This window comes from Petromyzon marinus, chromosome 48 (assembly GCF_048934315.1).
Source record: "Petromyzon marinus isolate PM22_M1 ecotype Great Lakes invasive population chromosome 48, UKy_Petmar_22M1.pri1.0, whole genome shotgun sequence".
In the NCBI taxonomy this organism is placed as follows: domain Eukaryota; kingdom Metazoa; phylum Chordata; class Hyperoartia; order Petromyzontiformes; family Petromyzontidae; genus Petromyzon; species Petromyzon marinus.
Window position 1 is genome coordinate 8,871,456 of NC_133714.1, and position 20,010 is coordinate 8,891,465.

A 20,010-nucleotide genomic window follows, 5' to 3' on the forward strand; every position below is an offset into this window, starting at 1 on the left:
GACGCAAGTCACGCGGTTCATGGGAGGCTTCAGCTAGCTCTCTCCTATTGTCACTCGCCCTCGCAGGGAGGGTGCGGCTCGGAGGCCCGAGGGACCACAGGCTAGCGGGGAAGGCAGCCACGAGATGGGCCGGGCTCTGCGGTCCTCCATACGTTCACCCTTTCCCGTTCCGAGAAGTACTGCAAGTTGCGGGGTGGAGGGCGTCGCGTTCGCCGCTGAATCTCGGAACGCGCGAGCGGCTCATCGGCGTTCAATTTATTTAGAGAGGTGCAGTAGCGCCGTTGTTTTTAAACACGCTGCACTCACCGCAGGAAACTGCAGCGACACGACCGCCCCGAACTCTACGATAGCTGGAGCCAAACTGTGCCACAGGCCCTACCCGCACGGCCTTGTGGAAGCCTCGGTACCGGTAAAGTTATTTTGTGTTTTTTTTTTGTACCGGGATTACATTCCTGGTACCACCCACATTCATTGGCGCTGCCCCCATTGCCAGAGCCGCCCCAATTCCTTGGTGCCACCCACGATTCATAATGCCGCCCCCATTCGGGGCGCTGCCAAAGCTTCTCACACTGTCCCGTTGCCCTTGCCACCCTCACCCCAGGCGAACCTGCAGATTGTCGGTGGAGTGGTGCATGGCCAGGGTGGCCAAGGAAGACTTGAGATTGGCGAGGCCCTGCACCTGCTTGGCATCGCAATGGTTGATCTGTGTACAAACCACCACCACCACCACCACCACACAAAATATACACCGCAACACACACAGGTGTCCACCATCGCGGACACAAACACGCCAGCATACACACCGTTACCACGCCTAGTAAAACAGAAGAGCGTGCTCTGGTGGTGTGGTAATGTAGTCACGTGGTGGTTTGACAGTGTGGCGGTGCGTCGGTGCAGGCAGCCGTGTGTTCGTGGGGTGATGTATTGGTGTGGTGTGTTGGTAACGCGAGCGGTGCGGTAGCGTGGTGGTGTGGTGGCATGCTAGTGGTGGGGCTGTGGAGTGCTTAGGCGCTGTGCACACACCTCCACATGGTGCAGCGAACGGAAGAGCGACAGGTCAAAGGGCAGCTGGCATTCCTCAATGTTGCTGCTACCCACACCGTCTGGGCGACCGCATATCTGTGGGCAGCAGGGTTCACGTGTATATATATATAAATAAAATAAAATCGTGCACTCGCATGCGTTCTGTAACGCTTTCTGCCGTGCGTTTGTCTCCAGGATCTCCCTTGGAAGACGAGATATGTGGAGGGCCATGATAATTGTTTTCCAGTAGGCCGCGATGATTGCCACGTGTTTCTGAACGAAGTAAAATCTGCGGTGCAGTTTGTTGAATGTGGTCAAAGGTGGACCGTGACGCTGTCACGCAATGGCATCCTCTCGTTCGAATGACGTCACTGGTTCTTTAGCGACCGCTGTTAAGTGGGTGGGCGCGTACACAATTCGTGGTTGACACACACACACACCGCAGGTTTTCCCCTTTAGAATCAACATGCATTAAGATGTTAACTAGCTCGCCTGATTTACAGAAGGTCGTGGGTTCAATCCCAGCCCTGACGCCTGTATATTTGGAGCTTACGTGTCTCTCTCCCAGTGACCGTGTGTATTTTTCTCAAAGGATCCTCCGTTTTTTTACCGATCCGCATTTAGAATCAACATCACACGCTCAGACTATTTGGCTGCTATACGTTTCTACGCGATAAGCCATTTAAGTCGAGCTATCATTTGTGGCAACGTCGCTGCTGAAAAAGAGCTACATAGCTTGGCGGGTCCTCATCTGTTTAAAAACAAAAAATTTTAAAACAGCATTAACCAGCGCGGCCTGCCGAATTCAAACCGCGAACCTCTGCGACAAGCCGACGAGTCACCTTGAGGTACTTGAGTCGGCACGCAAAGTCCAGGACGTGCGCGAGGTCGCGGCGAGCGTCGAGCGGCAGGGATGGCGGACCCCCGGCGGGCTCTGGGGGTACCGTGGCGACGAGGTGGGGCTCGGAGAGGCGCAGACGACACGTGATGGCGTGCAGCTGCAGCGGCGTGAGACTGAACGCCTCTCCCCCCGCCAGCACCTCCTCCCCTGCCACACAAAGATCCCCCCCGTGTAGCCTCAACAGACTGTTGGGGCAAGTGCTGTTAGCGAGGAGCACCTGTGAAGGCCGGCACGGCTCACGCGGGGGGGGGGGTGGGTGGCCGGCACCATGCCCGGCCGCCTCTGTCGCCCCAGTGGAAATGTTTACACATCGCACCGGGTACTCGTTTAAGTCTGAGTCGACCTAGAGGAGGCTCAAAACCTGATTGAGATAATCGTCACTGGTGTTGGCCGTGAGCGGGAATCGAACTCGGGTCGCTGGGTTCATAGCGCAGCGTAGCACTAACCGCTGCACTACTGCTCCCCATTGCACTAGATGCTCACACAAAGACAAAGATCTCCCGTATAGCCTTAGGAGACTGTTGGGGCAAGTGCTGTTAGCAAGTACCGATGAAGGCCGGCACGGCACACGAGGCCAGCACCACGTCCGGCCGCCTTTGTCTCCCCAGTGACGATGTTTTTACACACCGCACCAGGTACTCGGTTGAGGCTGAGTTGACCTAGGGGAGGCCCAGGAGCAAGTTCAGATAATCGCCACCGGTGTTGGCCGTGAGCGAGCGCTGCCGATACCTGAAGCGAAGAGCTCCTCCGCCAAACTCGCCGTGACCCCGTTCACCTCCTGCAGAGATAACCGCGCCGGGGGTGAGGGTTCAAAGCGATGAGGAAAGATGCAATCACGCGCAAGCGTGGCTCACGTAACGCTCTCTAACGCGCGTTTGCCTCCGGAAGTATTCTATTACTGGCACGGAAACCGGCGGGAAGTCGTCGGGCCAAAATCCGCCGTCGCCTAGCGACCAGCTCCCTGCAAGTTCTTACCCAGCATCCTCCTGGGTTGGAGCAGGGTATGCTCGACTTGCAAAACAGTACTTCGTTTAGCTCTGCTTCGTGTCTTCAAGCTTTTGGCAGCCCGCTGATCAATGTGGCCGGTTTTCAAAGGGGCGTGTCCCTAATCGCCACGTAACTTTATACCCAAGATGCATTAGTTTAACTTCACGCGAGTTATCGTCCCCCCACCCCCCACCCCCCCTCCCCCCCCCATTATAAATGAACAGAAATAACCGTGAACCTCTGGAAGACAAAGGTCCCCCCATATAGCCTTTACAGACCGTTGGGGCAAGTGCTGTTAGCGTGCAGCACCTATGAAGGCCGGCACGGCACACGAGGTGGGTGGGTGGCTGCCTGTGGTGGGGCCCTCCTTGACGATCGGGTGGAAGGGGGCGGAGAAAGGGGGGGGGGGCGGGGGGCACTCACGTAGAAGTGGAAGTGCAGGAAGGTGGCGAGTGCCGGGGGGAGAGGCAGCCCCCTCCGCACCTCCATCAGGGATTGCAGGTACTGCTCCAGCTCCCGCTGTCGCCTAGCAACCAGCGCCCGGGAGTTCTTACCCAGAATCCTCTTGGGCGGCAGCAGGGCACGCTCCACCTGCTTCTGCTGAACCAGCTGAGGGTGGCCGGCCGTGGGGGGGGGGGGGGTCAACGAGGTCAAAGATAAAGGCACAGCCCTGCAATCTCTTCCTCAAGCCGCTGCTGCTGCTGCTGGAACGGATCACAGAGTGGATATTTTTGGCCTACTCTTCCGCGAAAGGACTGTGCGATTTGCAGTTCTTGTGTTATTTTAATTCACTTGGCGCCTTAATTGCTCATTTGCACAGCGGAATATCGCGAAGAGATGAGATGAGTTCATGGGAGGTGATGGTCGTGCGTGACGAATATGACGATGCGTGAAAAAAAACGATGGTGAGAGTGACAATGAGTGGTTAATGATGAGCGAGTGCGACGGGTTGGTAGGGAAGTTGGGAAGAGGGACGGAGTTCGCGATGGGGACGGGAGGTGAGAGAGAGATGGCAGCTTGGATTGCGAACGGAGAGGGCGAGAAGGAGCGCAGAGTGAAACAAGGTGACGCGGGATACGTCGGGGCGAGAACGGGGGCAGATTTGTAAACCAGGGTGAGGAATTTGCTCGGGGGAGTTTAAAGATTTGTTTCGTTGAACCAGGCAAGAACTTAAAGAGACTGGGCGAGGCTCGTTGCCAGTTGGAGGCGACTGCTATATAAACATGTAAATATAAATAAAATCCCACGGTGACGCCGGCACAGGTCGGCCTACTCTTGCGAAAAACGTCACGGGATCTTTTTTTTCATTTTTCATCGAGGCGATGCGCAGGCCCCGTTACATCATGTTGTGACGTATGTGCACATAGCACGTGCACACAGCACGTGCACACAGCACGTGCACACAGCACGTGCACACAGCACGCACACGCCGCACGAGCACGCTGCACGCGCACGCTGCACAGGCACGCCGCACGTGCACGCCGTCGGCATAAACTACACCAGTCATGAAAAGCAGGGGATGGAAAGATGGGGGGGGAGCATACCTGCTGCCCCAAACCAGATGGGGCCCCACTGAAAGGGGGTAAGGGTATGTTGTTTTTGTAAGGGAGAGGGGATGACAAGGGGAGGGAGGGATATAATCGAAACAGCACCCATCTCTCTCTATATAAAAGGGAAATTTGTGAATGTGTCTGTTCGAAATGTTTAGCATACTTCCCAACATGCAACAAACTTGAAATTTGGCATGTGGGTAGCTTCCAGACTGTACACAATGCAAAAAGTATAAAAATTTACTTTTGTATTTTGAAGGGAGGGGGGGAGGCGCGCAATAATGGATATATATTTTGCACGGCAAGTGAGCGGTGACGTCACATCTGTGATGTCACCCGCATGCTGCAGCGTCACGCAGAGTGCCTGCTGACGTCACGCATCACCCCCCCCCCCCAACTCTCCACGTAGGCCGTGCATTAATCAAAGACACAAGAATCCAAGTCTCGGGCGAAGCCGGGTAGTTAAGCTAGTAATAAATAAAAACTCAAAGAGGCGACCAGGACGAGCGCGTTTCCCTCCAAACCCTCCGAGTGCGGCACCAGTATAACCCGCGGGGGGTTGTACGCCTCGTCCACAGTCCCCGTCTGCCGACCCCCGATCCGGCTAACTTATTTAAAATGTTCCGTAAAAGGGAACAATCACGTCGTGGGATCTTTGAAAAGTCCACCGTGAAGCGGACGTCACGTATGAATGTCGTCACTGCGCCCGCTGTGATAATCGGAGCGGTCACTCCGTAGCAATCGGGCAAACGTGCGAGCGCTATGCCGCCGTCGCCGCTGCCACCCTTCGTTCAACCCTTCGTCCACGCGGCATCACCCACAATGCACCCGGATCTCAACAGATCTCAGAAGCTAAGCAAGGCTGACACGCACGGGCTATCTGCCAATGGATCGTGATTGATGATGGTGAAGCAGGGTTGATCCTGCACAGTTCTGGTGTGCAGGGCAACCACCATGCACACAAACAGAAAGAACAGCAAAAATCCATTGTTCCACTGTACTATGCTTCCACGTCTATGCTCCCCACTTTCAAGAACCCGCACTCACCAGCCGCGGTAAAGGATGGAGAAACAGGCCCAACAGCCCCCACGACTGACACGGCAAGCCTTCATCTGGCAGTGCACAGACCATGGCTGATGATGCTGATGATGACGATGACAACTTCTTACCACTGGCATTGTGGGACAGGAGAGTGGTAGGCGCAGACTCACTCGCTCGTGAAGATCGTGGAAGGCGCTGTAGCGATGTTTTACGGTCCAACGGTGTCTTCCGACCCGCACCTCTATAATGTAAACCTGGAGGCAAGACGCACAAAGACGAAGATCCCCCCCCCCACTGTGAAGCCTTAACAGACTGTTGGGGCAAGTGCTGTTAGCGAGCGGCACCTATGAAGGCCGGCACGGCACACGTGGGGGTGGGGTGGCCAGCACTGCGCCCGGTCGCCTTTGTCTCTCCAGTGGCGGCATTCACACGCCGCACCAGGTACTCATTTGAGTCTTTGAGTCTACCTCGGGGAGGCCCGGGATTGGTTCAGATAATCTTCACTGGTGGTGGTCATGAGCGGTAATCGAACTCGGGTCGCCGAGTTTAAAGCGCAGCGCGGTAACCACTGCACACCCACTACTTGACACATAAATACACACACCCATATATAGATAGATATACCAGATGTATACACACATACTTGAACAAAATCTCCCTGGATGGACCCACACTTGTCAGTCTCAGAAGCTAAGCGGTGTTTAAACCTGGACGGCGCTTTTTCGGGAGCCCACCATAAATACGGCACTCCCATTATTGCACTGTACTTCTATGCTCCCCACCACCAATCCGCAATGACCAGTATGGTCAAGCACGGTCGAACAACCCCATGACTGGCATGGAGAAAACATCGTACGGCAGTGGATTGACAAAGGAGCTGTACATTATTATCAGCGCAATCATTAACATCAGCTCACAGGAGTCAAACATTTGCCGGCACTCAGACACGCCACTGTCCAATTCCTGTGCACACGATCACCTCCGTTGCCCTGTAAGGTTGACGTGACGCTCAGTCAAGTGAGCACTTCTCTGCAAACACAGTGACGGAAAAATTATGACAGTGAAGGAAAAAACGAACTTGTGAATTCTGACCCCACGTTTATATCTAACAAGTCAAGCCCAGACACTAAGCCTGGCAATGATTGATATGGTTTACTGTCCAAGCCAAGAGAGCAAGTTCTGCGGACTTACGACTTATTTTTTCAAACTGTGAGACATTGACATTCACGTCGTGGCTCGCGAGTGAGCCTGTGGATGGCTTCAGGGGTAGCCTCATGGTAAATATCTTAATTTTTGCCTGCGAATTATTGAAATTGAGAGTGGCGTCACAATGTGGTCCATCGTTTCAGGTGCAGACTCACGGGGAGATTCATAGATTGACAATGAGATCCACGGACTCCCATAGACGTCCATAGAATCACGTGTGTGAGATTCGTAAACTTACGACACAGAGATCTGACGACTCACATAGAGACCCATAGACTTAAATGATCAGTGGCGTTACTACGTGGTCCCGTGGTTCGAGATCGGTGACCGCAGTCGCACTGTGGGCGATTCTAACTTTCCATCGGTGCAGGAGGTAGCCGCATCCGATTCGGTTCAGCACGGAACATTGCTTCTTGGGTAAATTGAAAACGAGAGGCTCTTCTTTTGGACGGCGATTAACTCTTTCCCGTTCCGAGACGTCTGCAAGTTGCAGGGTGGGTGTCCCGTCCACCGCCGAATCTCGGAACGTGCAAGCGGCTCAATATAAATTTTGTTAAGAGAGGCGTAGCGCCGTTGTTTTTAAAAACGTTGCTTTCACCGCAGAGAACCGCAGAGAACTGTAGCGACACGACCGCACTCTGCGGTAGCTGGCCCCAAACCCTGCCACATGCCCTCCCGCACGGCCTTGTGGGAGCCTCAGTACCGATAAAGTTATTTTACTTTTTCTTCCGGTTCAGTTTTGGAATTATACACGTACGAGGGGGTGGGTGGCCAGCAGCACGCCCGGCTGCATTTGTTTCCCCAGTGGCGATGTTGACACACCACAGCAGTTACTCGTTTGATGCTGAGTCGACCTAGGGGAGGCCCAGGACCGGTAAAAATAATCGTCACAGGTGGTGGCCGTGAGCGGGAATTGAACTCGGGTCGCCGGGTTCGTAGCGTTACGCTTCCACATGCGCAGGTCACATGACAGATTTGACGTCACGGCTGAAAAAAAAATGCATTATTGAGCATCCCCCTCCCAAAAAAAAAGTCTATTATTATAATTTTTGCATGGTGTACAGTATGGAAAGTACCCACATGGCAAATTTCAAGTTTGTTGCATGTCGGGAAGTACGCTAAACATTTTGAACAGACAACACATATTCACAACTTTGCCTTTTATCTATACGGAGATGTCATTGTAACGGGTAAAAAGTGTCCATGAGGAATGCTGCCAATGTATCAGGTTGCTCTACACTGGGTCTCCTGATTGAATGAGGGTGCATGCGAGTCTTGTAAAATTGTCTCATCAAATAGCACGATTCATGCAAACTGCATCTCACAACCCTGCACAATCCACAACACAGAGAGATGCCAACGAACTAAGATGGTTTTCAGCAAATTAATGAGGGTTTATATACGTGGGGGAACCGGAGCACCCAGAGAAAACCCACACGCGGGAAGGGGGCAACGCTATCCTATACAGATGGAACAGATGGCGACTAGTCCACAATTTCTCTACCACCTTCTCCTGGCAAGCCAGTGCACGTCACCTGGACGCTCACGGGAAGGGAGTTTCGCAACATTCGCGTGATCCGGCAACCCTCACTGCCTCCAGCGTTGGATCGCAGCTGTGCCTCGCCAAAACTACCAAGCGGTGGTGCACGATGCCCGTTACTTTTAATGGCAAGGGCTGGTGGATCACGCAGAGACTTGTGAAACTCCCAAACCCGCCGGGCTGTGAGGTGGCGGGGAGGCAGTAGGGCAACTGGGTTTCTGAGCCTGTCTGTGCAGCTGTTCTCGTGCTATCCCATTTGGCGAGATGTTAACCTGGTGTGCAGGAGGTCGTGCGTTCGATCCCAACCCCGACGCCTGCTGCTGCTGTATATTTGGAGTTTGCGCATCTCTCTTTCTCATCATCACGGTGGCTAGGAGATGTTAACTACCTCGCCTTTTATACAGGAGGTCGTGCGTTTGATTCCAACCCCGACGCCTGCTGCTGTATATTTGGAGTTTGCGCGTCTCTCTCCCCGTGGTTGCGTGGATTTTTCTCCTGTTACTGCGGTTTTTCCCTCGACATTTAGAATCACCATCACCCGTTTAAGAGTATTTGACTGCTATACATTTCCACGTGATAAGCCACTTCGTTGAGCTATCATTTGCGGTCAGGTCGCTTCTGAAAAATAACTACATGGCTCTCGTTGAATAGTTTCTGATCCCATCTATACAGGCGTTCTCCAGCTATCCCGCTTGCGTGCACGCTGGGTTGTACCTCCGGGTTCCTCCAGTTTCCTGTCAACAGAACACTGCAATGGAATTTGACCAAACATCCCGGTGTAGCAGGACCCTCTTGAAGAAGAGTCTTGAGACTCTGCGAGGCTTTCCTGAAACAAACGTCGATTGAAATGCAGCCGCATGGCGTGGGAGTATCTAGTTATTGTGCCTTCTGAGTTAATGATGGGTAGACAATTACTACTAAAAGCAGTATGAACTTTCCAGTCACCAGGGCTCATCACAAGATGATGATGAAGTTGACGATTAAGTAAGATTATCATGAAAACTATTTCTGAGTCATCATGCTGAAAATATTCTGAGAGCATCAACGATGTTGCACGTGAAGATGACAATAAAGCTCACGGGTAGCCTTATCCAATAATTTCTCGAGTCTCAAGAAAGTGTTTTTAAGAGGGTCCTGCATTAGGGCTATTTGGCCAAAGCCATGCATTGTGTTTGGCATTGTGGTGTTGGTAATTACGGTGACGAGGAACAGCGAAGTTAACTCACAGCTCCGCACAGACAGATTCAAGAATCCATTGATGTACTGCCACCTCCTGGTAAATCTGATTACAATTAGTACAACAATTACATTCAGATGATAACTCAATGAAGTCGCTTTTGGAATTGTTACTCACATAATTACATTGCTAACGGATGTGCAGTACAGTGCCACATAATCTAACACCGCAAACTTAACAGGTGTGCTTGAATGCACACTCACAACGCAACATCGAATGCAACAACACCTATAAACACAGTCGCAATAGGTTAATAAGTAGATTATCATTGTAAACTAATTGATAAACACAGCACCGACCACCCCCCTCCCCACCCCCGCGTGTCGCGAGGCTCTGGCGGGGGTCCCTCGCACCGGACGCGGCAGAATTCCAGGCAAGAGCGGAGGCTCAGCTCGGCCTTTGGTTTCTCTCGCAGATGAGGAAATACGACGTCAATTAACAACAACATAAACAACAACACAAGTACAAGAATGACAAGGACATCCTACACAGCGACACTGATTTAACACACACACACGCGCGGTGCGGCGGTGCTGGTGGTGCTGGTGGCTGTAGTGGATAGTTAATGTTGATGGTGACAGTGGTTGTGGCGACAACGGATATCGTGTGGAGGTGTTCGTGGTTGCTGTGTGGTGGTGGTGATGATGGTGGTGGTGATGATGATCAACGTGGTGGCGTTGAAGGTGATTGTCCAGGGTGATCGTGGTGATGGTGGTGGTGATGGTGATGATGATGATCAACGTGGTGGCGTTGAAGGTGATTGTCCAGGTTGATCGTGGTGATGGTGGTGATGATGATCAACGTGGTGGCGTTGAAGGTGATTGTCCAGGTTGATCGTGGTGATGGTGGTGATGATCAACGTGGTGGCGTTGAAGGTGATTGTCCAGGGTGATCGTGGTGGTGGTGGTGATAGTGATGATGATGATGATCAACGTGTTGGCGTTGAAGGTGATTGTCTAGGGTGATCGTGATGATGGTGGTGGTGATGGTGGTGATGATGGTGGCGGTGGTGATGGTGGTGGTCGTGGTGGTGATCGTGGTGCTGGCTATGGTACAAGTGTTGATGATGACAGTGAGGGCTGTAGTAACGATGTTAATGTTAGTGGCTGTGTGAAAGCGACGCTCCTGCTGCTGATGACACTAAAACCGCCGATGCCGATGATTCTGTTGATGACGATGATTCTGCTTGTGATGATGATGTTGATTCTAGTGCTGATGAGGTTACAGCTACTGGTGGTGATGTTGCTGCTGATGATGATGTTGCTGATGTTGTTGTTGCTGATGTTGTTGTTGATGTTGTTGCTGATGTTGTTGTTGTTGCTGCTGCTGATGATGCTGCTGATGATGATGTTGCTGCTGATGTTGTTGCTGCTGATGATGTTGCTGATGATGATGTTGTTGTTGTTGCTGATGTTGCTGCTGATGTTGTTGTTGTTGCTGCTGTCTCCCTCACCGTGTACGAGTCGACCGCCTCGGCCCCCACCACCCGCACGGCTCTATCCACGCCGGCGCCCTCCGACACGCCAGCCATCGCCTCCTTCAACCCCGCCGTCGAGAGGTCGACCACGACGAGGACGAGGAGGAGGAGGACGAGGAGGAGGACGAGGAGATGGACACCGTTTCCCTTCAGAGCTGACGATCTCAAGGCCGTGTAGGCCGGGGCCACCACAGAGGCTTGAGGCCGGTGCGGCGACGTTCGCAACTCCGTCGACAAATTGCGGCGAGAGGCCACACGGGGGCACGAGCTGACGAACATGGACACCCCCCTCCCCTTCCCCCCCACCTACCCCCTACCTCCTCCCCACCTCCTCCCCCCTTCCCCCCCACCTCCCCCCACCTCCTCCTCCCCCTTCCCCCCCACCTCCTCCCCCCTTCCCCCCCACCTCCCCCCCTTCCCCCCCACCTCCTCCCCCCTTCCCCCCCACCTCCCCCACCTCCCCCCCACCTCCTCCTCCCCCCCTTCCCCCCTACCTACCCCACCTCCCCCCACCTCCCCCCCACCTCCTCCCCCCCTTCCCCCCCCACCTCCCCCACCTCCCCCCCACCTCCCCCCCACCTCCTCCCCCCCCTTCCCCCCACCCCCCCACCTCCTCCCCCCTTCCCCCCCCCACCTCCCCGACCTCCCCCCCACCTCCTCCTCCCCCCTTCCCCCCCACCTACCCCACCTCCCCCCCCCCCACCTCCCCCCCACCTTCTCCCCCCCTTCCCCCCCACCTCCTCCCCCCTTCCCCCCCACCTCCCCCACCTCCCCCACCTCCCCCCCACCTCCTCCCCCCCTTCCCCCCCACCTCCTCCCCCCTTCCCCCCCACCTCCCCCACATCCCCCACCTCCTCCTCCCCCCCTTCCCCCCCACCTACCCCACCTCCCCCCCCACCTCCCCCCACCTCCTCCCCCCCTTCCCCCACCACCTCCTCCACCCCTCCTCACACCTCCTCCCTCCACCTCAACCCCACCTCCCCCCCACCTTACCCCACACCCCCCGTCCCCCCCCCCCAACCTCCTCTGCCCACCTCCCCCCCCACCTCCCACCAGGACCTCTTCCGACACACCGCACGAGACTTGTAGAGGGACATCCACAAGCGAGGCGCTATAGGTGGCGAGTCACAGTCATGGGACATGGGCCAGATGGTGGCATTGACGATGTTCACACGGAGTCGACTCGAAGATTGGTGGATGCAAAGCAGACCACCAATAGCCACCAATACATCCCGACCCTCTGATGATGCAGGAGCTAAGGGGCCGTCCATAAATGACGTCACGCGATTTTGGAAGTTTTTTGACCCCCCCTCCCTCGTCACACGACGTCACAAAAAGTCAGACCCCCCCCCCTCAAATATGACGTCACAAAGCTCTGCCCCCCCCCCCAAATAAATAAAACATGCTCACAAATCGCTTTAAACTATTGTCATTGTAGTGCGTGTTTAATGTGGCGCTGCACTCTGATGTTGTAGGAGAAAACATTTATTAAAAAGTATATTTAATGAAGTAGAACGTTTTTATTTAAAGCTTTCGTGACTGCAGGGATTCATATTCTTGGTTCTTTCGGTAAAGTCACCACGTAGAAGGGAAACAATAAAATAATAAAAATATAAAACAATAAAATTCTCACGACGTTTCGACTGCAACACAAGCAATCATCATCAGGTGTGAAAACCACAGCATTCACACCTGATGATGATTGCTTGTGTTGCAGTCGAAACGTCGTGAGAATTTTATTGTTTAATATTTTTATTATTTTATTGTTTCCCTTCTACGTGACTTTACCGAAAGAACCAAGACTATATAATTTATTCGTGTTGTCTATTTGTATTTAAAGTTACGCATTTTGATGTGACGTCACATTTCTCAACCCCCCCCCTCGTCACACATCGTCACAAATGTCTGACCTCCCCCCCCTCCCCTCTTAGGTGCGTGACGTCATTTATGGACGGCCCCTAAACCTGCAGTGGCCTCCCGTCCTGGGGGGCCTCTGGCCAACCCCGCTGATTCGCCTTTCCCCGCCCGGGCCCCGGTGGCTAACAACACATTGTGTCACAGCTTCCCCGAACGTGCGGGGTTTGGATTGTCACGGTGGATTTTGTCTTTATTTCCGAGGGAGAGCGTCAGTGTAAAGAATGAAGTGGTATCGGGTATAGGAGGAGGCTCAAACGAGTGTATTGTTGCATCTGATGAACACGCACAAACCTCGCCCATCGCGGGTGGGTTATGTCCTTTAAAAAAATTGCCGCAATTGGAAATTCCGCGATCCGCAAACTCAATGGCATATGGGAAATATATATATGGCTTGCTTCACGGTCCATTATGCATTGTATGTTACCCTACCTTAAACCCAAACACGGACAAGGAAGTATGTAAACATGTAAATATGACGTGTACATCAAGGCCATAGCCATGGAGTCAACATTGGAGGGGGGGGGGGACCAAACTTCCAGGGGGTCTGGGGGTCCCAACCCAGAAAAATATAAACATTTGAAAACTCATTTCCTGCCATTTCCTGCCTAAAATATTTTAAAATTCACTAACACGTGGGATGTACTTTTTATTTATTTTTTACAATAATGTCTAATAGTGTATTATTATATTACATTGCTCTATTTTTTTTTACTTTTTCTTACCATTTCTTGTTTCATTGTATGTAATGTTTGAGATCAGGGATTAATAAAGTACAACCATAACCACAATCATATAAACAGAAATCTACGCATTGATTTAGATGAAGACAAGTCCAGATATTGTGGCCAAGGTTTAGCAAATTGTTTTTTATTTCCATAGCATAGCAATTATTATTACTTTTAAAAAATTTTTATAGCAATATATATTATGATTACGGCCTTGGTGTACAGTACATTAGATAAAACAAAGATTAAGTAAGAAAAATCGTGTGTCCGATGCTGGGAACACGTGACCTGGGACCTGCAATGGGCTGCACGTGACGCAAGGTGGCGCGTGCATTCTTCAGTGGCAGCGTCATCGCGCGCAGTGCAGTTGGAGTACTTTACATGCAGGAATCTCGCGATGTATATTTGGTGCTAATGGTTAAATCCGCGATGATAAAATCCGCGATGGGCAAAGTATGAGTGCGTGCATGCTAAATACAAGAATTAATAGGATTTCCCGAAAGAGTAATATTGAATTGAAGACTGTTGACTATCCAAGCTAAATATGGTGATGGGGGGATGGGAAGAGATGGGGGACTCCAAACCGACATTTTGTACCCAAAGCCCAGGTGTCTCTCGACCGGCCTGTTCATTACGCACGATCTGCCGTTAGAGATCACGTGCCATGTGCAATTGCCTTGCTATGCATTTGATCATTTAATCATAAGTACCGCCCCAAGCCGTGTAATTCTCGTGAAGAATAGATTGCACGCAGTACATATCATGCGCCTGTGTAAGCGAGCAACCAATTTTTGTCAACGTAAAATTTACGCCGAGAATTTAGTTTTGCATCGTGTTACACAATGCTATAGAAACTTAACCTATGGCGTTAATTTCGACGGTCTCCACCACGTGCATGTTCCCATGGCCATCGGCGACAACTGCCCGAACTCGCTCTGCCATCACAGCCTGACCCCGGTCAAATATGACCGCTTGTTCCACATTGGCGGCCAAAACTTGGGGTTGTGGAGGCGATGCGTGACGTTGAACTCTGTAGTCACGAGCTGGGGTCCAACGCGTGAAGCAGGCGTTACGGATGGAGGGGGAGAAGAGGGAAAAATACAAGTTACAAAAATCACGTTGACTTGGTCACAACTTGCACACAATTTGTATCGCATCCCTCGATTTACGAACGTTCGGCTTACAGAAATTTCGCGTGAGTGCAAATGACAAATTACGGACACTTTTCGATCAACGAAATAAAAAAATTTGCATTTACGAAATTTAACACACCACGTGCCATGAGATCAAACAAAAAGCTCCCGGGGAGGCTGCATCATCTATTCACAACAGCGTCACGGTGTCCCTGCAGTGCAACAATAACGCCTCCACGTCGCCTTGCCAGTCATTCCAACATGCAGCAGATCTTTTGGTCAGTTCCCTGAAAAGGTTACATGTTAAATCTTGAATTAAAGCTTTCGTGACTGCAGGAATTCATGTTCTTTAGGTCTTTCGGTAAAGTTATGTAGATCGATTGAAAGAAAATAACAACCGATCTACGTGACTTTACCGAAAGACCCAAAGAATAGGTTGCATATTGTTTGTTTTTAAATTAATGTTATTGGACCAATTCTTGGAATTGATGTGGTTGAATAATTGGACCAATTCTTCAACCACATCATTTACATACACCCAGCTATCAAATTCACCATGGAAAAGGATGGCAAGTTACCATTCTTGGATGTTTTAATCGAAAAGAGACCTGATGGCTCAATGGGACACTCTCTCTAGAGGAAAGCCACCCATACGAATGCTTACCTAAAACCTGACTCCCACCACCATCCATCCCAGAAGAATTCCCTCATTAAAAAAAACTCTACACCATAGAGCTCGATGTATTTCCGACCATCATCACCTCGCCAGTGAACTGGAGCACGTACACCAAGCTCTCAAGATGAATGGATATTCAGACTACACAATCCGTAAAGCTGTCAACCCAACCGTGGGGAGAGAACTATCTGAGGACCCAATCAAAACTATCACCTTGCCATACATAGCAGGGGTCACCAAAAATATTTCCAAAATCATGAGTAAACACAAGATCCAGGTACGATTCAACACAGTACATAAAATTCGTGATTTGATCCCATCTGTGAAGGATGTGATCCCTGACATGCAATACCCCGGTGTCTACAAACTAAGCTGTGTCTGCGGCAGCAGTAACATTGGGGAAACTAAGCAACATGTCTCGGACCAGGTCCGTGAACATAAGGCAGATCTGAAACACGGTAGGACCAATACCTCAGCCGTGGCTGATCATTATTTTAACGCTGTGGACACACGTGAAATTTATTTCTCCAAGACGAAGGCACTCTGCAATCCCACTGGCTATCAACAAAGATTCGTTCATGAAGCCATCCAGATATATAAACACAGACACAATTTCAACCGAGAAGATGGGTACAAACTGAGCAATCATTGGAAGGACGTTATTAACCAGTTGAGGTCATAATTGGTTGTGATATTCCTATCCTACCTACCTATGTTAGTAGTTATTTTCGACTCTCTGAGTTACATTCATTAACACAGCCACCGTTAGCTATTTTATTAAATGGCGGCTTGCCATTCATTTCCACCTCCATGTGGCCACTGCGCTGTCCGAGCTCTTGCCGAGCTTACATTTACAAGCAAATATCTTACATTGACATGCTAATCTCTCACGATACAATGGCCACGCCCCACAGCTCCGTAGTCCCTTTCCCACATTGGCATTAGCTGCCCCGCCGATCTCTAAACCATTTGTAAACAGCTCTTTGATTGGTGTAGACCTACTGCAGGTTACGGAGACCTCTCCTACATTAACATTAGCTGCCCCGCCCATCTCTAAACCTTTATGAACAGCCTGCCTCGGGAGATTTCCCCCTCTTTGTACACGCTTTCTCTTATAACTCACTCTGTCTGTTGTTGTCGTTGTATCCTCAAATCTTGTAATTCATTGTTAACCCACTTCCCAATGTGGTATCGACTGCAAACTTGGTATACTTTTGTGATACTGATGACAATACTGTATTCTATCATAAAAAATACTAAATATATATATTTTTAAACATTCTTTTATTATATGTTATGTTTCGGCTTGGGTCTAATTGTCCACGGTCAACTGACGTTGGCTGTAATTCGCCACGGTCCCCTTACGTTGTGGCGAGCTGGAGTCGTGGAGTTCTGCCATTACTTGTACATTTCATAAAAGCGTGTTTTTAAAAAAAGTTTTTTTTAATATTAATTATTTCACCTGAAGACGATTGCTTGTGTTGCGATCGAAACGTCGTGATATTTTATTATTTTTTCTATCTACGCGGCTTTACCGAAAGACCCAAATAATATGATTTACAACTATAATAAATTTCGATTTAAAGCTTTCGTGACTGCAGGGATTCATCTTCTTGGTTCTTTCGGTAAAGTCACCACGTAAAATGAATGTTGTTTTACTCTGCCAACATGGGGCAATTAAAAAGCATTAGTGTATCAAAACTAAAATGGGAGGAAGACTGACATGGAGTGATGGTTATGTTTTATTTTTATTATTTTATTTCCATTCTACGTGACTTTACCGAAAGAACCAAGAAGAACTATAATAAAGTGAACACCTATACACTACAGATAATAATTCTGTATGCTTACAGTATGCGTGTACATATGTGCGCTGTGCTTCTTTCAACTAACGAAATATTGACCGCGGTGTAAAAATATTACACCATAGTAGTAACATATTGATTTTGGGTGAACATCGGTTGTGAGAAGTAACGTCAATGGGTCAAGATGTTGATCATACCCGAAAGTGATTCCCATCAGATATTATGAGGGCTTAATTGAAGCAAGTAGTCGGTTCCATATTGTGGGAGAGGCGTGTTAATGAATGGGTGTAATAGGCGGCACCGTACATGGATATGCGTTGATGTTAAACTGTCAGTGAGTGACAAGTGGTTGTTGCTTATTGTCACAGCTGCGCAATGTGAAGCATAAGCCAGTGAGTGAGAGGCTGACGAGGTGGATGAGGTGGTGACTGCTGAGATCGTCATCAGTCCGAGAAGATTCAAAAGAGCACGCGTCCCCTTATCGACAGGAGCGAGGGCCCATCGAACTCCCTGCTCGTCTTCGAGAAGCCCAACAGACCCATTCCACTCCTGCCATGATGCGGCCGTCATCATAGCAGCCACGTCCTCCCCCCCCCTCTCTCCCGCATGCATTCCTAAACCCCATTGTTAAGTACGAAGAATGTACTACAAACATTGCGGAAATGGAATTGTTGAGTTGTCCGGTATCACCTGATTGCCTGTTGACTGGAGGCACATCTACAACATAGACGTGTGTTTGATGCTGCTCTTGATCTTCGCGTTCTGCTTCATCGTTGACCACTGCAATGACATCGCGAAACGTACCCACGATGATGTTGTTTTACTCTGCCAACATGGGGCAATTAAAACGTTTGAGTGTATCAAAACTAAAATGGGAGGAAGACTGACATGGAGTGATGACTTCCGTTGATATGCAGGCTCTCTAGAGCCATGGTGATGGCATGAAGAGGCTTTCACCCAACAGTGGATAGACTACGGCTAATGATGACGTACAAATCGACATTTGCTGATCTCGTCAAGGGGCATAAACCATCACACAAATTCCGGTCATCCTTGCCGCGGCATTTGGCCTGCCATCGAACAAAGGTGGTCACCGCATCGCGCGCTTTCAGATGCGCTTCTGCGGCCATCTGGAACGCTCCTCCTTCCCATATTAGGAAGCCACTGGAGCTTTGAACTTTTAAATCATCATCATCTAGATTGACCAACTCATTTCTTTAGAACTGCTTTTGTTGGAACCTCCTTTGCCAGTAGCAAAATATGATAATTGTTTTTTTACCCTTTTATCTGGCAACAAAACTGACACCTTTTTTTACAAGGAGTCATGTTTACATTGGCCACAATACCTGCGGTCGGAATGCAAACAAAAACAACAACTCTGATAATGTATTGGCACTGTCCTTGAAATTGATTGGTCCACACCCGAGACAGCTTTCCTTAGAGCCTAGTCTCACATGGTGTTGGACCAGATTACGCCAAAAGGTGCATAACTCAAAGACAACGTATCTTTTGGCGTCATCTGGTCGAGCACCAATTGGTTCGAGGCTCAAAAGAAAGCCGTCCCTTGGTGTGGACCAATCAGTTTCAAGGACAATGCATCATATTATCATAGTGTGTTTTTTGTTTGCATTTTGACTGCAGGTATTGTGTTTAATGCAGACATGAATCCGTATATAAAAGGTGTCAGTTTTGTTGCCAGATAAAAGGGTAAAAACCTTATTATTATTAACTGCTTTTGTTTTTATTGTTCTTGCCCCTGCACCTCCGATCAGAACGGTTGGTTACGAACTGTGCGGAAAAAGTTCAACGTACATTTATATCTGAGTAACTCAATACAATTTATATACTTTTTAAAACCACACTGTGAGCTTGCAACCTCGGCAGTTTCATTCGGACCGGTGCCTGCTATCTTTTGAGATGAGGATCACGCCCCTGCTTTCACGACATTGCCAGCTCTTAAGGACTCTGCTCACCTTGTCATAATCTGACCAAGTCTGTTACACTGTTATTGACGTGTCAGTATAAAGATTAGCAGGGTTGGCTACGTACGGTGTGAAAGAAGTTCAACGTACGTACCTTCACCGTTCTTGTTTGTGCGACTTGTGTTAACCTCACTGCCCTGTCATCCTCGTAAATAGTTCCTCACATCCTTAGTTAAGTGCAAACCGCGGTTCCTTGTTACAACCTTTTATTGAACGTGCCCTCTTGTCTGTTTATATTCTTTCGAATCTTTGACGCTTAATATCTTCGGATCTACGATGCCTAACGAGCTGACATTTTCACCGCAGACTAATCGTCACGCGTGACAATCAAATATTTCATGAAAAAAAAAACGGTCCAGGTCCCGCCGATCCTGGCCCTATTCGTGTTTTTTTACTTAATTTTGTTTTATCTTTGCCCTGAGCCTTGCCCTGGAACCTGGTTATCCCGATAAGCCCCTGGTCCAATCAAAAAGGTAACTCAGACTTCAGGAGGTGAGGTCAAGAATTAATCTCTAGAAACATAAGCTGCGACGGGACTCCATCTCGCGTTCATCAGTGGTGGCTTTGCCAGAGCCCATGCATCCCCTAAATAGGAAGTGTGGGATTAGGGTCTTTCAGGGCGCCACGCTGGAGATATTTTAACGACCTCCCCTGGTATACAGGAGGTCGTGGGATCGATCCCGACCCTGACGACTGTTGTATATTTGGAGTTAGTGTTCTCCTCGCGGTTGCGTGTATTTTTCTCCGGGTCCTCTGGCTTTTCCCTAACCACATTCAGGATCAACATCGCGCGTTTTAGAGTAATTGGGT

At 50.0% G+C, this 20,010-nt stretch overlaps 1 protein-coding gene and 1 long non-coding RNA gene across 3 annotated transcripts in view; both read right to left on the minus strand.

The window, feature by feature from the left end:
• NISCH (nischarin) overlaps window positions 1-11,256 on the minus strand; it is a 31,696-nt gene extending 20,440 nt beyond the window's left edge. For both annotated transcript variants that reach the window (XM_032972314.2, XM_032972313.2), the window contains exons 1-7: window positions 10,939-11,256; window positions 5,673-5,756; window positions 3,335-3,520; window positions 2,654-2,702; window positions 1,866-2,071; window positions 1,024-1,119; window positions 608-703 (exon numbers count right to left, since the gene is read on the minus strand). In XM_032972314.2, coding sequence (XP_032828205.1) covers window positions 608-703; window positions 1,024-1,119; window positions 1,866-2,071; window positions 2,654-2,702; window positions 3,335-3,520; window positions 5,673-5,756; window positions 10,939-11,241 — 1,020 coding nt within the window. In that variant the 5' untranslated portion in view covers window positions 11,242-11,256. The remainder of the gene's footprint in view (window positions 1-607; window positions 704-1,023; window positions 1,120-1,865; window positions 2,072-2,653; window positions 2,703-3,334; window positions 3,521-5,672; window positions 5,757-10,938) is intronic.
• Window positions 11,257-13,124: 1,868 nt separating this feature from the next.
• LOC142931085 (uncharacterized) lies at window positions 13,125-18,094 on the minus strand. Its single transcript, XR_012947093.1, has 2 exons — window positions 17,909-18,094; window positions 13,125-14,647 (listed from the first exon to the last, which is right to left on the minus strand). It is a non-coding gene; the product is annotated as an uncharacterized LOC142931085 (long non-coding RNA).
• Between the last annotated feature and the right edge of the window lie 1,916 nt (window positions 18,095-20,010).